Genomic DNA, 20,542 nt, shown 5'->3' with positions numbered 1-20,542 from the left:
TATATAGCTATTATACACCTTTTTGGTTATCGAACTATATTGCTAGAATGAATCTAAAAAATAGTCTATAAACATTAAAAATAGTTAAAACATATACATTTTTAGAAAAGGGTACATTCATTATTGTTGTATTCTTTGTAAAAATGGGTTCTCAATGCGAAATTTAAAATACTTACATTATTTATTTGTGCTTGGGTATATTTATATTAGTCACATAAAAATCAAACGCATTCGTTTTTTCAGGTCGAATAAATTTTTGAGTTTGACCAAATTATTAAAATAAATAATAAATAAATTACTATCAATAGTATTAGTGTAAAATATATGCTTAAAACGTGAACAATTTATTGTATGTTATAGTGAATTTGACAGCAAAGTTTGATGTATTTACAAAATAAATTTCGTATAATCTATACATTTTATTGTTTAAATAACGTTAAATATTAACTATTATTGAGGAAAAAAATTATGTATATTTATTTAAACCTGTTGTTTTTACATTGTATTTATAATAAAGTAGTTGATATTTTATAATTTTCACTATTTTAAATTTTGGATTAAAGTAGGTACGTTTTATTGCTTAAAGTAGTTGTAGATACTTAAAACTTATAAGAGCGCAACCGTATCATCAAAATCTAATGTGAAAGCACAATTACGATTCATATGGTACTCCAGCTAGTACACCTATAATGTATAATGCTTGACTCAATGGTCATAGAAATAAAATGTTTTCACTATGATAAAACTCGAGAACTTTAAGTATTATAAAATATGTAGGCGAGGGCTTTCAAAAGCTTATATTAATGTTGGTTTATACATTTATAAGGTTTTTAATTTCTTTTTGTAAAAAATAGTTAAATCTACCGAAAAAAATGTGTTATTATTAAAACAAATAGGAAAAAAAAATGTGGCTACTTAAGAATGAAAATTCAACGCGTTTCGTGTTTACACATTATAATATATATATTACTAACATATATTATGTCCGCTCGTTACATATCTATAATATGACGTACTTATATCTACTCGTACGGCAATAATGTTTTCTGACATTTGGTAATGGGGTTTTGGGCGGAATGGATTTGCTTTTCGTATATATTAATAATAATAATAATAATATGTAATCTTATATAATAAAATAATACAGTTGGGCGGTACACGTCATAATATATACATCTGAATAATATTGTATTACCACTTCTCTATTTTTAAAATGTTAACTACACGCAGTGACCGCTAATATTAATATTCTTCTCCTTCCCCGAGCTGCATGCAGAAAATCTTCTCGTCATTGTCGTCGTCGTCGCTGCATATTCGTACGCACAGACACCTATACTCGAGATACAATTATTACACCTATCGCGCGCTTTATAAATCCTTCATAATATCATCACTATATAATACTCGAGTCGCTGCAGTTCTTGTCGCGTATCTACAGAAGAATATAATGATATCATAATAATTATTGTTGTATTAAAGGTTAGTAACATCGTCGGTTCGACGAGACCCACTGCACGCAGCCGTCATCGTCACCAGCGTCGCACAGCCTTTTCTGTATATAGGTATACATTTTAATCTTTCATCGTTGTATTATGTTCGGGCACATTATAATAATGACAACAATAATAATAATAGTGATATAGTAATAGTAATAATAATAATAATAATAATAATAATAGTATCGATATAACATTTTCACATTATTATTACACCAGCAGATACCCGAACGCTCCTTCTCCTTTCGTTTCTCGACGTCGGCGACCGAACGACGATAGCGAAGGCGTGCGACGCTGTTACACAACGCTTCGGCCTCGACGGCCACCACCACCACCATCACCGCCGCCGGTACTGCCTCAGCCACCGCCACTTCCACCGCCGCCGCGCTCGACCATTACACCGTACAGACATTGACTCTGCAGTCTTAGCCAGCGTACGGCGATCCAAAGAAGTTTTTATTTTTTTAGTGTACATGACGACGGTAAATATTTGTTTTATTCAATAATATTCGCGCTTTCTCTATATGATTGGTTTTATCAGACAGTAATATACTTACCTTTATGTACGTTACCCGTTATATTTTCTGCGCATGATATTTGAATGTAACGTGTGTGAATTTGTTATTGTTGTAGCATAACCATTAGTGCGTCTCTCTCGAGTAAAATCAGAAATATACTTTACCGAGCAAGAAACAACCATTCTACAGTGTACGGCTACAAACATCTGCAACCGTAAGAAAATATTATAATAATAATCGATGTCTTGTCTCCGTTTTCTCTCTTATTTATAATTTGAAAGCCACTATATATCGCCACAAGTGTTAGCGAGCTTAAAGTTTTTTTAAAAGACGGTTTCTGTTTTTTTTTTGTAAATTAACATTTGAATTGATCGTATTATCAGTATTATCGACATCACCGGTGGTCAAGAGTCCCAGAAGGTTATAAGGTCATTGCCGCTGACACATAAGTTCACAATGTTCGCCGACAAGCGGACGACATACAGAAACGCAGATGGTGTCATCGCCACCACAAGTTTATGACGAAATAATCTGCACTATAAAATGTACTGGATTCATCATCGGAATCGAGGAAAACACCTGTGTTTGATATATATTGCATGACGTGCTCCGAGTTTTGTTTAAAAGTATGAAACAAAACACAATTTATCCAGAACACAATTTAACAATGTCGGTATTGGTCATCATCTTCTCTGCTACTTTACTGGCTTTTGCGGGAACAACAACAGCACAAGGTACGTTGTACTTCTGTTTACCACATGTACATTTTTAAAAAAATTATAAAATACCTATTGTCTTTAGCTAAATAATAGTTAGGTATATGTCTATTACTTATGGTGGCCACTGGTCAGTTATTATAGCTACATATATGGTACTACTATTTATATGCTACTATTATATAGTATATTTTATTGCTTAGGTAAATAATAATAAAAAATTAGACAGTGTTATCAAAACATTTTAGATAATATCAATGAACTACCCTTATTGGATTTAAATTATTGTCATTAGTACGTTTATATCCTATGTACCTAAGTAGGTACTTCAAATTCTCAAACCATTTAATTGATTATTTATTTCTTAAATTAAATACATAAATACAAATAAGCTGGTAATCTTTTCTTATACTATAGCCATTGCAGAACCGGTGTAATGTGTGTGTGTGTGTGTGTGTGTGTGTGTGTGTGGGGGGGGGAGTATCTAGGGGCTCGTGCTTAGAAGTTAGAAGTACGTCAAAAATGTATATTGGTAACAAATAACTGGAAATATAATATTTTTAGATATTATGTACTATTTAGTCATATTTTGGCGTAAATAATAATCGTATGCACGCTCGTCTTTATTATTTATAATTGTATCAAACGCTTTTACCGGCCGAGGCTCTCATCTATCTTATTTAGTAAAATAATATTATATTCTATACTAAGATTTATGCAATTTAAAATCTATACTGACAAGTTTGGTGTTTTGTACTATATTAGTGAACTTTGAGCAATAGCTAATGAAGATTCGATGAAAACTACTTAGATTTGCAGAACTATTTAGGTGATACCATTCTTGTGATATAGTTTCCTCTGAATTATTTGAAGAGTTGTAAGTATTTCGAAATGCAATTGAAAAATATACTAATATAGTACAAGCACTAACTTTCTTAAAGACAATGCTTCGTACATTTCCTGACACCGAAGTTTCTCTTTTAATCGTACTAACAATATCAGTAACCTCAGAATCTGCTGAAAGAAACTTTTCTTATAATTAAAAACTACTTTAGAAATAACATTTCTTAAAAAAAAAACAGACTGACCTGGCTTACAGTTGACTCAGAAAAAGAAGTAGCAAACGTGTTGGATTTTAAAGACATAAAATTAAAATAACATGATATTTTTTGTGTCTTATAAGTCAAGAAAAAATATTTTAATTCTTGTATACTTTATTTTTATTAAATACGATATTAGTACCTTACTTAATAAATAATTAATTTACGTGTAAATAAATTTATATTTTATCAGTGAATAATAAATATAAAGTATTGTTCCAACTGTTTATAATATAGTTTGTTTGTGAATATTTAAAGATAAAAAGTTTTATATAGCACTCAATAGAATAGAGTATTATGTAGTGTAAGTTTTACCAAAAAATAAACCAAGATGAGATTGGACAAGAATTTAAAATGATAAATAAAAAAAATGGACCACAACCTATAAACAGAAAAAAAGACTCGCAATTATAATTTTCACGGGGATTTACAATAGGTAGCGCCGGTCCTGAGCCATTGGATGATTTCATCGTCAATGTCAAGCAATCTGTTGACAATAGAATTGACAAACTTTTTGTCTATATTCCATATTAATACGAGATTTTCGAACATGCTAAATATTGTCCAGTTTCCTCAGTAGTTCATCCATAAATGATTGATTTTCTATAAATAATATTATAATTGCTATTTAACTTATATGGAAGTGGTGACAACGTTTTTCAATTACTATTTCCTCCCCAACCTGTTATGTACTCATGTGTGGGAAAATTGAAAAGACAAAAAAAGAAAATGTGCAAACGTTATTCGTATGCGCACTGTGCACGCGCGCATGTGTATTGCTGCAGGTACGCAATTAAGTTCTTAACTATTCATCAAGTAATAATTGTTCGCTATACACCACATCCTGCGGTATCTAAACTTAATAATATTCATCTAAAGTGCTATTTCGTACATAATAACCATAAACGTAACACAATAATGATGGTGAGTTTTACGTAGGTATGTAATGGATTATAATTTATAATGCGAATAATGCGATATACATTTATTGTATCAAATTGTACAGTACATAATATTAATATTATCTCTTATAAAAAACAACAACAAAAAAAAATTAAATAATAATAATAAATAAATAACGATTTTTGACTAATTATGAAATGGGCATCGCCCTACAGCTATAATATGTATCATGTATGCGATGGGTGTCCTTGGTTCGTGACGGCAACGACTTTAAGAATTGTATACCTATACAACTATACACCACCAGGTTGCCAAGCCGTCTTAAGCATATATAGTGCCTATATACATTCCTCTATAGCGTACTGCAGGTGTATGATATAGCCGAGAAGTATGTGTGTTACGACGTTGCCACGATTTTATATCGAATGCGATTTACAATATACTTTTACTTTCACTTTGTTACGACGGCCGCCCTCGCACAGAATACCGACGGCATTGCGCGATAGTAACGGTGGAGGTGCCTCGCGAGGCCGTGGACCGTAGTCCGCGGTAATGGAATTTCAGAATTCAGGAAACAACCAGTCCTAGACACATTACAATACGAACGAACACCACATGAATAATATTATTATTATGTTTTGATGATATTATTGCGCGACGGTATAAGGCGTGTGGCGCCGAGTGGCTAACCGAACAGTTATTATTATTACTATTTAGATTCGATGCGTTTGAAAATATTTAAAAACTTAAACTAACATGTTCTGCGAGTAGGTATACCTACCTATTGCATTAGTCATCGCGAACCAGCTCCTTGATCGTTTCAGTACCTAGTATTTAACTATTATACCTATATAATTATAATTCACTCAGTATATTCAATTCGTCCGCGAATGGTTATTATCAGAGCTAGGGTTTTATAACAAAATAAATCGTTAAAAATGCATTTATTAGAAATTATAATTGCTGAAGAAATAAAAAAAACATTTAGGTATTTAATATTTTATGCTTGTCAAAAAAAAAATTATTTTTATTTGACTTTATAAAAATAAAGAAACGTTCACTTTAAATTAAAACCACAAAACCTGTATTCCTATAATAGTTATTCCATCTACAGATCAATTACTGCATTTTTTATACCATTTATACCATATCGACAAATGAAATAATTATTTCGAAGACTTAATGTGAACATATGTTACTTGTTCTTATGACAAATATAAGTAGGTAATTTGGTTAATATAATACAATTAAAGAAATATATGACATTTTCGTGAATATTATTCAATAAATGATGCAAAAATTAGCAAACAAGTACATTTTAGGGAAAAAATTTAGAGAGTAAATCAAAATAAAGTTTACTTTGTTACAATTGGAAAGATATGAAATTAATTATAATACCTCCCGCCAAAAAAGCATTTACTACAAAATCCAAGCCTCATTTAAAATCATTGTTTCAGTATCCATGTGTTGTAATAGTATGTAATACCAACAACAATGTAATTGCACATGAGGCGAACAATTATTATTTCTTTGAATTTTTTTTTTAACACATTATAGATAAGATTTTTGCATATTTTATAAATTTGAAAACATTGTAATGATAAAATCAATGTTAATCGAAAACATAGTTTCTTCGTTACTAGGTAGCTATATACTTACAAAATTATTCAATTGAGTTTGATAATTAAAAGAAAAAGTAATCGTGGGATTTGTATAATATACTTTATTTTAATATTATTCGTAATGTTTTCATAATACGAAGAAAAACATGGACTTTTTATGTACATAAATCGATTAATTAAAATGTCGGTAATATCACTTTTTTTTTATAAATCATTTCATACCTGTATTCATTACAACACCGATCGAGGGTAATGTTCTATTGGGAACGTTTGAGACATTAATAATACAATGTGTCATAGATTATCTCATAAAAGTTCGTTTTATTTAACCGTATCTGTTACTTTTTTAGTCCTGTAATCCCACTATAATGGATCCATTGCGCAATTTCGAACTGATTGTTGTGTAATAATAAATACACGGCATGTATACACAGGTACCATTCACACCCCCGCCACATAATATAATATTTGCACAAAAATAATACGCATTTGACACAAAAAGCAGGAACACCGCGCGTACAAACGGCAGATGAATTGCGCAATATACATTGATGGACATATTTTGTCGTGACATATTTCAACAAAATATACCTAACACTTATATTCCTATATGTAGCGTTACGCCGACAATGGTGATGTTATACGTACATACATAGCTATAGGAAACAACGTCGATGGCGGAAAACTCTAAATAAAATCGGAAAAAAAAATACACAACACGTTTCGTCATGCCGCGACTTACCTAACAAGGACCAGCCGAGGGTATTCTGTTTCTACCTATAGGTATATCGGCCATTGGCAACGTGTTTTGGCGTGTTGTGTAGATAAAGTTGAAAAAAAAAATGATTTTAAAAGTAAACGTCATTATTTAATCGCGCCCGGAGTCGCCACCATCATTCATCCGGTTAATGGCACTGCGCACAGTACAACATTAAAAATTAATGAAGGAAACGCTATAATGTGTTCTTCGAATATCTCCAGGCCTAAAATGACTATCGATTTAAGTATATTTAGTCTATTTAAAATTATACCCACGGTTGTAAGTCGGCACATCGCCGCCGTTAAGAATATCTTTACTACAGGTTAATGTGCAGTTTAGAGACACTGAGACTATTATTACTATTATATTCGTGTAATGACGATGACATCACCATTGTAGAAAGGCTGATTCCCTAAAACAATGCAAAGGATTCTTGAAGATTGTATTTGATGGGATGACAAAGTATTATTATGTTGGTTATAATGTTATAACACTTATAATTTATAACTCGTAATAAAGTGACATTTTATTATATCTTACGTTCCAAAAACAATCACGAAAAATGTGTACATTTCTTATTTAAATACAATTTCTTAACGTATACTTACCTTAATTGTAAAAAATGATATTAACTTTACAATTTTTAAATAAATAATTTTTTTTCTTTCATCGTTTCTCGCTGAATTCAAATGCGTTCAGCACAATACGATGCGGGTTGGTGGTAGGTACATACTACATATACTATTGAGTCATACCACTTATTATGTATAGGGAACATATTTTTTATTCTAATTATTTTTTTTTCAAACAGATTATGCATATTTTACGATTTAATAACAAAGTATTAATATATATATAATAGTATTTTTCAATGTATTATAAAATTATAATATTATGTTATAAGAAAAGACGAAAAACAGGTTTCTTTGTTATTTCTCAGATCTGATTGCAAATTACATTATAGATTGGCGATCGCCATAACAATCCGGTATAATTGACACAAGTGGTTAGATGAAATGGAAGATGATAGATGTTGATAAAATGTACAAATTATTTTTGTTAAAACGTCAAAATGTATTATACTTTACTTTGTAACTGTCAGTCGGATCAGTCTTTGTTCCTATGGTACATTAGATCAATTTAATCAGTCGAATTCAGTATTGCTAAACTTAAAGGGAGGTATAAAGCTGTTAGTGCTCTTATACTTATATTGTTCTATATACGTATATACTGCTATCAGTGCTATCTATATTAATTTCAATTACACGTAATAGGATAACATTTTAGAATGGAAAGAATAAAAAATATTCTTCACAAAAAATAAGAATTATATTATGTATAGTTGAATAAATTGAGATGCATTTGTAAATCTATAAATTTCAACGGCAGAGTTATAAATTTAAAGTTTTGACATATATAAAATAAGTAGTTTTTAATTTTTGAAAGACCTTTAAGTGCAACAATTAGCAACTTTAAATTTACGTCACAGAGATATATTACATATATTCAGTTTACTTTAAATAATTAGAAAAAATATAGCACATAATGCCACGATAAATCTGGATGTAAAACTTATTAATTTATAAAATAATCTATAATACCTAAATTAATATACAATATTATATATATTAATACCGGTTTACAGTAATAGCATTAATACAATTTAAATATTAAGTAATTATCTTTAGTAACTGAACAACCTTGGCTACCATAAGAACTAACCAAACTTACAAGTAATAGTATAACTGTTGTGAAATACAACCACTTCCTTTTTAAATTATTGTAACATACATATAATACAACGTTTAACGATTTACCTACTTTAGTTTTTTTACTGTATTTTTAATTTAGGTATTGTAAATATTAAAAATACAATGAAAGTATGGTAAAAGATTAATTCTTAGTATCCTAAAATTATTGTATTATTTCTCTTCCATTATCTAATATGGATAATAATGTTATTTTATATTGTATTATTGTTTATAATATGCACGTGTGTGCATGTATGACAGTTTTGTTAAAAAAAGGTCAAAAACATGTGTCTGCTCCGAAACATTAAACCGTTAAAAGTATTAATTATCGTTGTTATTAGAATTTCACATTAAGGGATTCTGGTTGCCGTTAATTCATGTAATACTACAACGGAGTTGATATTGTAATATAATATAATATAATAATTCATAATAAACCGAGACAGAGGCAAGAACAATTAATTCCGGCTGTGACCAGCGAGCCGTTTTAATTGCTCCGCGATTGTAATAATTAAAGTCGTTGACTTTTTTTTTTTGTAATCGTCTTTGGGTGGTCGGAATTATTCTATCATAACATCAACTATAGTACCTATCTATTCCACGCCAGCATGTGGTCATTCTGAAAATCGATTTAGATTTTTATATTCAATCAGTCCATTTGAAACCAATAAACAATCATCATCTATTATTATCGTTTTCGCCTCGCGTTTTTCTGTTGTTATAAGATATTATAAAATGTCTCGAGGGGTTACATTTTTCTATTATGAACGCACGTGCTGTCTTAAAATTTACATCTATTAAAACTAAACGGTATTTTATATTTTTAACAATAGTTAGGTTCGATATAATATAAAGTCTATGTATGAATAATAGGTATATATTAATATTATGCATTACAATTTCAACTGGTATGCGTATAAAGTATTATAATAACAGTTGAACCGTTGTTGTTAAAAATTTGTTTGTGGTGATGCAGTAACCTTCGTCTATCACACTTTCACTTGGTATTTAATAAATAATAATATAGGGCAACTATAATAATAACAATAATAACGATTATTATCATTATTATTATGTTTCATTCAAATTTCTTAATTTATATATTATAAAAGTAACTATATAAATAATAAAAAAAATATAGTTACCTACTTTAATACGTAATATCTATATACGTATATTGTTAGTAAACTATGTCGATAATAACTTGAAATTGAATGTTATTAAATGTTTTTTGATATTGATACTATTAAAAAAATAAGTGTCAAAATATTACAATAATACATACTTTTTTCATATTTCACTCTGAATTACAAAAAACGATTATAGTTTTATTTATTTTTAGATACTAACTACTTATAAATTTATCATTAATTTTATTAACTTTCTTGTTTATTACTCAAGTTTATTAACACATAAAAATTAATATTATAATATTGTTTTTCCATATTCTAATAATTTGAATTGCGTAGACTTGAAAATGGATTTTTTTTTTATTTCAATATTTACGAGTATTTTGATTTTTATTAAAAGTGTGACGTTGGAGAATGCTATAATATAAAATATGTTATAGGAGTAATGAAATACTGTCAAAATATTGGTACAACGTATACTATTTATTCTTACATTTAATCTTATTATTTATTTTGATACGTTCGCTTACATTTTAAAATGTTTTTATTTTCAATACATATTATAATTATTTTGGAATTTTGTCTGATGTGTAGAATCATGTTCAGCTTTCTACACATAAACGTGAATTAGCTTGTGAAATTCAGATCCGTTATCACTGTATAGTCTCATAACGAAAACACCAACAGTAAATAATTAGTGTGAAATTATCATCGAAGAATTAACACAATAATGTCATCAACTTTTAAATTAAGTTTTATAATAATAATTAATTTAAATGTAGGTAATTGTTTTACTTTTATTATGTTGGTAGATTTCAAAATAATAATACAACAAAGTTTGTAAGTCATAAAGTATTTAAAAAGTTGATGCACAAAACAAATGATTGTTATGTTTAAGGTATTTTTAAACACCATGGAATGGCAGAAAATTGTCTTTTTCAATAATTTATTGTTATGTGATAAAGAATAGGTTTTTAAAACCGTTCTATTAGTTATTGATAGGCATTTTTAAGTAATATAATAGGTATAATTTTAATATTTAATATTTTTGATAACAGTTTAATTGTGTGTGAATATCTTGATACAATTGGCCACTCATTTTAAATTTGTTATCTACAATTTTAGTATTAATGGAAAATAGTAATCATGTTACTGTGAATATACTTTATACATTATACAAATTACAAATAGTTATTAATATTTAAATTTATAATTATACATTTACCTATTTAGTAGATACTTATAAGTATAAGGAATATTTAAATAAATATGTTATTAATTATTAGATACCATATAAATTATTATTTATTATTAATAATAAATTGAAATACTTTTTATTTTATGCAAATTATTAACTATTTATAAACATTTTTTTTACTTCGTATTTTCTCTAAGACTGACTAATTTTTCTTATAATTCTATGAACAATTATCTATGTTATAAAATATTTCGTTAATTTTGTTCAATAATATAATTTTGTAATTATCTACCTATTATTTATTAAAATATATAATTAATACATTTTTTTATAATTGGTTATATAACGTATAAGTTATGTTGTTAGTTTTAATTTACTTGAAATCTATGTGTATAATAATAACATACGAATAATAAACAATTAAAATTACCAAAAAAGCTATAAAACACACAGTGAACATACAGAGAAAACATTTAGGAAGAAAAATACTCATAAGAAAATATGCATTAATATTCGTCAAAAATACTTAAATTTTTCATATATTGTCTTTACCATTTTTCAAAAAAATATTTAAAAACATAAAAAATATGTAAACCTGAACTTTGTAAGTAATTTCAAAATTGTACAAAAATGTTGTTTTAACTTGCATATTTTACAACCATTACAAACAACATCCAAATGTATTAGAAATCACGAATACGTAACATGTTTAAATAATAAGCTCTGACATTTAATATAATAATTTTGGAATACAAAAGTTATATCTATAACTACTCAAATAAATTATACATAAATAATTAATAAATATTTAAATATATTTATAAAATTACATTTTATAATAGAAATTATTCAATATAATTTTGCTTATTGATTTCATAATACTAATAACTCGTACCTAGATTATATAATTTATAAAACTGGTGTTTAAATTATTTTAATATTATTCAAGTTTTTAAGCTAAATTAGTTAAATTACATTACATTTTAATATAAATACATATTTAATTTGGTAATTCGTTTTATGACTAAGGCACAGTAAATAACTTAATAGTATGGTTAATTGTATAGTGCCTTCTTAACTTGTAACTTCTTATTTATTTTCACTATAAACTGAATGATTGATGTAAGTAATATATATTAATATGAATAATTTACTGGTTTCAATTAGTTTTCATGTCAGGGTTTCATTTATGTAAACACTTCATATTTTATAGCACTAGTTTATTTATGCATTTAAATTCTTTTAAAAATATGTTTAATATATTTGTATTTTGTGTATAAATTGTACAATATGTATACTGTATTATGTATTTATTATTTAAATTAACAATTTTACAATCAATATTAAATAAGCAGAATAAAATAAAACAATTATGATGATTCATTTTGTTTAATAGGAATTATAGTGTGCATTAAATATTTAAATACATTTAGTAGTAAATGATAGACGTATTTTTTTTTATAAGTTAAATAAAATAAAAATATACATTCTATGTTCATATAATTTAGGTAACTATAATAGGTAACTTTATTTTTTATATCAAATATATCATTATAATTTTAATTTAGTAAAATAACTAAAATACTACTGTACATTATGAATTATTCTTATATTTACTAAGCACTAATTAGCTATTTTCATCTACGGTATATTATTTATAACGAGGGAAACTTATCATTATTACATATAGTTTTTTTAAGTATACAGTATATAGTATAAACACTACTGGAATATATGATGTGATTATTTTCACCTGCAAGTGAAATTCCATCACGACTCTCTCTATGTGCCGCCATTAAAAAAATACACGTGCGTTTTACCAGTTTAGATATTCTTTTGAAATAATATCTTTAATAAGCTTAAGTAAAATGTTATGATGTGACCTATAATTTTATAATAACTGACCAATATTTTTTTACACGTATACTTAAAATGTCAATTACGTTTATTCTATTGTTATGTACTATTGTTTAGAAAATAAAATTACCATAACTATTCTACCAACAGAAATAATATACCTGTATATTGTACGGTTGTTTATAGGTCAACAGCAGAGATTCTTTTTGCCTCCGTCCAATAATGGGAATTTCGCTTTACCTCGAGTACAATTTCAAGAAGATGCAAATAGTGCTGAACTGATTTTACCTCAACGTAGACTATCTTCTGCTGACCCTTCGCCAATATCTAATCCTAGTTCATCGAGTTTTTTTTCATCTCAACAACAGCTTCCACCAGGAACATTTACAAATTCTGGACCATTTTCACGGCCACCGAATGTCCAGCCATTTATTTTAAACGGGCAACAAACACAGTTTCAACCACTTCGAAACTCAGGTTCTTTAAGTTTCGTTGATGCTGTTTCACCACCATCCTTCTTTCAACAAGCGCCACAGCGTCCACCATCATCACCGCCACAACAACAACAACAACCAATAACACAACAGCAGTTTAATTTTTTTCCAAGTAATTCACAACAACAACGATTTCGATCAGCTGTACAACAAAAACAACAACAACGCACAGAACAATCAGATTCTACAGACAATTTTGATGAACGTCAAAATGCACAACCCTCGTTAATATTACAACAATCGAGCCAAGAAAGTTTTAATAGTGATGCTTCTCGTCGTCCTTTATCTCAGACTAACGGAGTGATACCAGTTTCTAGAAATCCTTCACCCACAGGGGGAATTAGATGGTGGAATCCTACAACGGCTGACACAGAATTAGTGGTCGTAAGCGATGAAGACACAGCAGATGGAATTAATATAAAAGACGATACTGTAGAATTAACCCATCAAAGACAAAACCAACCACCAAAACGTGGACGTGGTCAACCACAACAGCAACAGCCTAAGCGAAGACCCATAACTACACCAGAGCCATCTTCAGTTATTAACTTAGAAGAACAACAAGAACCAGCTGCTATTGGATTTACAGTGATACACGATGACAATGATGATCGACCAACGTGGTCTCAACCAATAATTACTACACATAGGCCACAACCGGGGCCAAATGTTTTTAGAAATAGAAACCAACCTGCAGTAGTTTCAGGATCGGTGATAAATCGGCGGCCTACTACACTTAGTCCCTTATCTTTTATAGAATCTTCTTCTACGACTATACGATCTGCGCCACAGCAACCTTCAGCATCTTTTGGAACAGTTAATAGACAACAGACAACTACTGTAAGAAGTAGAAAATCATCATTGTTTCCTACAACCACAACTACAATGAATACTTTAGATTATGAGCAGGAAGAAGAAGACGAAGAAGAACAACCTGTGGAAGAAAAGCGTCAATTCCAACCACGAAAGTCTATAACGACAACGACACAACCACCTACAGTTCCAATTACAACCTTGAGAACTGCCCTAAGACCAAGAATAAATTCTTTAACAACTTCGATTCCACAACAACAACGGATGAAAAAAATTGTGAACAACCCTGCAATAATTCAAAGTATAAACACTAGAAAACCATCAATAACAAGTACTACTACATTAGCTCCTACAACTACTACAGAACAGCAAATAGTAGAAGAATATGAAGAATATGAAGATATAGAACATACAACAACAGGTTTTACAACAACTGAAATACCATCAAATAAAAAACAAACAAAAATTCCATCTGTAAACCAATCGTCTACAGTAACAATAAATCAGAAAAATAATAATAGTTCGATGGTAACTACTGAAAGTTGGGTTGTAGTCGCAAGTGTACAGACTAGTAGATCAGTTTCATCATCGTCGTCAATGGTAGGGGGTGGAACAAATAAGAATCATTCTGCGCAAGAGTTAACTACGGCTACAGCACCTACTCCTACAACAAAACACAGGTTTAATAATAAACCTACAATAACAACTACTAGCACAACAACAGTAGAAAGTATCATTGATAAATTAGATAGAGTTCAGTCGGAACTTTCAAATGGTATATTGTACGGTAGCTCTTCCAATACAAATAATGGTAGCCGTATTTTGACTGATATGCAGAGTAGTGGTAACAATGATGATAAACGAAATGATGTAATTATATCATCATTTACTACTCCAACTACTGAAAAAACAACCAAGACTTTAACAAGTACAATGGCCCCCACAACTACTACTACAAGTACCCCTATTACTTCCAGTTCTCCCATCACTACCACGTCTTCTAGCACTACCAGTGCTCCCAGTACTACTAAACAATCTGACAAAGAAGAAGACGAGGACGAAGATAAAGAAGAAGAAGAAAAAGAAGACGAATCGGACGACTCCGATAAAGAAACAACATTTGTTCGAAAATTTGTACCTTCTAAACAGAGAACTACTACTGTTGCTTCTATTACTACAACCAGCACAGCCAAACCTTCAATTCAAGTTGGAAAGAAAAATAGATTAATAGATTCTGTTAAATTTGACGATTTATTAACTAGTGGATTACTTCCAGCTGGGTTTAATCCAAAGCCACCCCCAGCATATAAATCTAAGACGATTACAACCACAACTACAACTGAAACACCTTCACCAGTTACTAATAACATTAGTAGCTCTCAACCAAAAGATATTAGTAGTAGTATTTCTACTAGTACTGCACCCAGTACAACTACAACAAAAGCAAAATCGTCAGGTTTGAATATTAAATTTGTGGATGACTCTTCAGCATTAGCTTCCCTATTACCACCAGGATTTAAATTAGAAGATGCTATTAAACCTGTTGAAGTTTTGTCACCTTCATTACTACCACCAGGATTCAAACTACCAACTGAAAATGATGAAACTAATAATAAAAATAAAGAGCAAGAATCGATTACAACAACTGCTGTACCAACGACTGACGTTCCGTTAACTACTACTACAACAACAATTGCTAGTAGTACATCAGGAATAGTTTTTCCTAATAGTGGAAAAGGAACAAATAGTTCTGGAACCAGGAAACCATTGCCTTCTAGTAAAAAAATGCAAGCTGCAGTTACTATAGCACCTACTATTCAGAAAGGATGGCCAGTTAGGTAATTTTTATTTTTATTTGAGAATTCAAGATTATTCTTTATTATAATATGTAGAAGTATATAACCTCAATTAAATTTTCAGGGTTGTAACTGAGTTCACTGGCTGGTCTACTCCATCAACAACACCATTGTCTATTGAAAAATTGTTACAACAGTCTAAAGCATCTGAATTAGCTGCTATGACATCTACTTTAGAGCCAACTACTAGCACTACAACTACTACAACAACTACCACAACTACTATGAAACCACCTCCAACTACAACACCCGGCCAATGTTCTGAAAATGATTCAGTGTGTGAACTTGTTGGTACAGTGCGATTAGTTGGTTCTGGGTCAGAGAAATGGGTACCTGAGTTATTAGACCACAATACTGCAGAATGGAGGTTACTAGCAAACGAAATTGAAACCCAAGTATGTTTATATTTATTTATTATTATTATAATATACATAATTTAAAATTGTTAATTAATTATATAGCTAGATAAAGTATACAGTAAATCACCGGCATTGAGCAAATGGTATAAGACAATAACCATCGATTCATTCAGGTATGTGTATAAATTATGTTCAAAAATAAACAAATTTTAAAATATCATAATTTATCATCATTGGTAACTTATTATCATCTACCAAATTATATATTAGAATGTTGAGTTATTTTAACTTATTACTATTTAAATTTGTGTATTAGTCCTGGAAGTAATGCAATCAGTAATGGGAAACCCGATAAAAATGCTGGGGTTATCGTTGATTTCTTCGTGCAACTTAATCAACTTGGACGTACAGTCAGTACCGCTGATATTCGACGTCTATTTCATGAAACATTACAAAAAGAAGGAAATCTAGGATCATCCGCACAACCATTACAATACGGAAATGGTGGTGATTATGAAGGCCTTTATTTAAAATTAGGAAGGTTTACTGTTGACCCAGCACGTACAGACTTTATAGGTAAACAATATTTTATTTATTTAATATAATAAACTTTCAATATACCTATTATAACTAATATTAAACTTTTTTGTTATTAGTATTACCTAAGCCTATTAGAAGTGTGACAGCAACCGCTGGAACTGATGACGCGTGGTTACCACAATGGGCTGTAGCTGTTATGGTTATTGGCCTTGCTTCATTACTTTTCGTATTAATATTTGGCATAACAGTGGTATTTAAATATTTTTAAAATATTGTGTTTTTGGTAAAAATCAACGTTTTAATATTATTTTTTTACATTTTACAGCTCGTAAGTCGTAATAAAAACAATAAAAAAGTACCTCCACCGACCCTGCAAGCATCCATGATGGCTGATGATCAAAATCAACATATATATGGTACGGGTAAAAATGGTCCAACTACTGGAAGTCGTCATATGATGCATCATCCACCGTCCCATTCTAATTCTAACTATAACATTAGTTCATATGGTTATGATAATTATGCGATTGATGATGACATGATGATGTTAGACGAAGACGATTTAGAAGACGTGGATCGTTTGTACGACATGGATGCGGTTTGGTCCGATCATGATCACGAAAAAGTCAAAGTCCCACCGAGTATTGCGGGGAAAAAGGTTTGAATTTGTTATTAAGAAAATATCTATGTTATAATTTGTTTTAAATGTCCTTTATGAAAATGTATTAATTACAGCACCGAGACACACAACACGGTGGTCATTATGATAGTTGGCGATCAACAGCGTTGTCCCCTCAGACATTAACACCAGTTCAAACTGGATATTATACTGGCGGTAGTGGTTATGGTTACGGCACAGATCCAAGTGGTTACGGAGCTGAAAGACGACATTATCACCGTGAAGCCACATCTGTTGCAAGTCCACGATCGCATCATCATTATCCAAGCTCTCACCATAATCCCAATGCTTCTTATACAACTGGACCGAGGAAACCACCTCAGCAGTATCACCCCGACTACGACACCGATTTTTAATACATTTTTATTCGTTTCTAAAACGTAATTTTCAGTTGCCATTTAGATTGATGCCTATTAAGAATTTCCAGTGATAAATTAAAAGTATTACTGTGTACATAATAATACTCGCTCATTTATTATTTTTGTATTCTTTTTTGTATTACTTTATTTAAAATAATATATAGGTATTAAAGTTATAGGTACTATCTCTTCGAAGTGAATCATAATTTAATCATTTTATACAACGTATAACTCTAGTCAAACAACTGCTGAAAGTAAATTCAATTGTATGACAAAACTATTCGAACGAAATATTATGTGATTTTATACTTACTTTTTATACCTCTTTAGATTTTTTCATTTTACTATATTATTAAACAATTTATTATATGTATATTTTTATTAAAAAAAATTACCTTATGAATTTAAGCATTTTACTTTTACACGATATATTTTTATTTTTTATTTATATATTTTTTTACAAACACTAAATATCGATTATTATATTGTAGAGGTGCTATACTTAGTTCAAATTTTATCTTCAACTTAGTATATCTCTATAACAAATAATTTTAGAATGCTCAGTTTAGTGAAAAAAGTTTGATCTTACTATTCTTACTTTAAATATACAAATAAGGAATTGAAGTACTGTTCACACTCAAGTGTACAATTTTATTTTATTTTTAAATGGCTGCTAAATTAGGTGATAAGTGTTTAGTCATACAAATAAAATAAAATCAGAAATGAGAGTTTTATTAGTACTTTATTACTTGTTTAAATATTTAATATCAGTATAACCAAATTCATTCTAAAATCAGCCTTCTATAGCCATTTGTTTATGGAGATATTCTAATTTAAAGTTCAAATTAATAATAATTAATAAAAATACTTTATAGCTTATGAAATAACATTAGCAACAATTAATTCCGTAATTGTTTGACTCAAATTAAACTTAATTAAAAAAAAACTACTTTAAATTTTACGGTCTTAATTATTTTCATATATTTGTTTTATAAATAAAATTAGGTATGTACATAAAAACATAATATATTATTACGTAATTTTAATAAAACACATTTTTAAATGATTATTTAAGTTATTATTCAATTTTCTTGGTTCATACTAATCTTATATTTTATTTTTTTTTAAAATAAATTACGTAACTTAAAAGTTAAAACATTGATCAAAACTAAGCACGGTATTATTCAAAATATCGTGTTGATAATGATAAATGTATCATTGATAAAAATTACCATTAAAATATTTAAATTATTCTCCAAGTATAGCACTTCTATGGAATTATTATTATTGTAAATTTTTATGATATCTTGTGTTAACTAATTATTGTTATTATAATATATTATATGTATATATTGCAATATTTTTTATGTTATTTAAAGTTATGAAATTGTATACCTGGATTCCAGAAATATTTACCAATTTAAAATGGTACCTACAAGGGTAAAAAATCTGTATAAGCCCGCAATATTAAATATTAATAATTCCTACTTGACAAACTCTATTTTAGTATTGTGGACAAAAGTACAAAATTACGAATAATTATGAAAACATTGAAATCCATATTACGTATTTACGCATATATTTGGTAATTTAATATTTTTATTATAATTATCAGTCATTTTCGATTTTACAACCAATGTTTAAATTCATCAACCATTAAAAAGAATGGAGACCTTTTAAGATAAGGATAACGTATATAAAATATAGATATTTTCATGTGATTTTATAATTTAAAAATTCAATTAATTCAATTACTATTCTAATGTTTTTAATTAAGTGAAGACCTATTATATATTTTTAGAATATTATTTAAAATTGTATGATAAAATAATGCATCTATGTAGGTATAATAATTCATTTTTTGATAAAACTTGAATTATTCGTAAATTCATGTATAACTTTAAGTTCTAAGCAGAGCTATAATTATCGGACTTACAATAATATGAGTGTATACTAGAGTATCCCGTCAATAGAGCAAAAGAAAAAAAACGAACGCTATAATGCACGAAAGCAAAAGATCGAAACAAAATGAGCGAAAACATATATACAGCGAGCGAAACAGTCATCATTTACGTTTTCACCTTTTAAATACTTTATACGGGCTGTGTTCTATACGTGAAACTAAAATGAATTATTTTAGAATTCGATAACTTTGCTATTGCGATTTAATAAGCTATTTGAATATTGACCATGTATGGATAAATATTATGTTAAGGACGTTTATATATCAATACCAAAAAAAAAAAAAATGGCTTAAAGGCCTTTCTGGTCACAATAATGTTATCGATATATTTCAAAATGAAGTGAAATTAAAAGTCGAAAATATTAAACAGCGTGCTGTTGAAACTAAAAATAATCCTGGAGTTACAATAAGTAAAAATAATAAAAATA

General features: G+C 28.9%; 1 protein-coding gene across 2 annotated transcripts; it reads left to right on the top strand.

The window, feature by feature from the left end:
* Positions 1-1,406: 1,406 nt before the first annotated feature.
* Positions 1,407-19,509, top strand: LOC132923704 (mucin-5AC-like). 2 transcript variants are annotated; one of them, XM_060987642.1, is made up of 11 exons: positions 1,407-1,562; positions 1,716-1,978; positions 2,130-2,228; positions 2,398-2,748; positions 13,238-16,196; positions 16,279-16,609; positions 16,676-16,746; positions 16,890-17,149; positions 17,230-17,363; positions 17,439-17,771; positions 17,849-19,509. In XM_060987642.1, the coding sequence occupies exons 4-11, from the start codon at positions 2,643-2,645 to the stop codon at positions 18,146-18,148; spliced, it is 4,494 nt and encodes a 1,497-aa protein (XP_060843625.1). In that variant the 5' UTR covers positions 1,407-1,562; positions 1,716-1,978; positions 2,130-2,228; positions 2,398-2,642; the 3' UTR covers positions 18,149-19,509. The 2 variants fall into 2 exon arrangements, with proteins under 2 accessions (XP_060843625.1, XP_060843624.1); XM_060987641.1 differs by having other exon boundaries at positions 1,716-2,059.
* The last annotated feature ends 1,033 nt before the right edge of the window (positions 19,510-20,542 follow it).

Source organism: Rhopalosiphum padi, chromosome 3, assembly GCF_020882245.1.
Source record: "Rhopalosiphum padi isolate XX-2018 chromosome 3, ASM2088224v1, whole genome shotgun sequence".
Lineage (NCBI taxonomy): Eukaryota > Metazoa > Arthropoda > Insecta > Hemiptera > Aphididae > Rhopalosiphum > Rhopalosiphum padi.
Note: the sequence above shows the minus strand (reverse complement) of the source record. Positions and strands in the feature narration are given on the sequence as shown.

Bases quoted from the DNA above. Each gene is read 5' to 3' on its own strand.
- LOC132923704 (XM_060987642.1), top strand. From the start codon at position 2,643: ATGAAACAAAACACAATTTATCCAGAACACAATTTAACAATGTCGGTA. The intron at 16,197-16,278 runs GTAATTTTTATT...TTAAATTTTCAG, and splicing joins CAGAAAGGATGGCCAGTTAG to GGTTGTAACTGAGTTCACTG. The intron at 16,610-16,675 runs GTATGTTTATAT...TTAATTATATAG, and splicing joins CAAACGAAATTGAAACCCAA to CTAGATAAAGTATACAGTAA.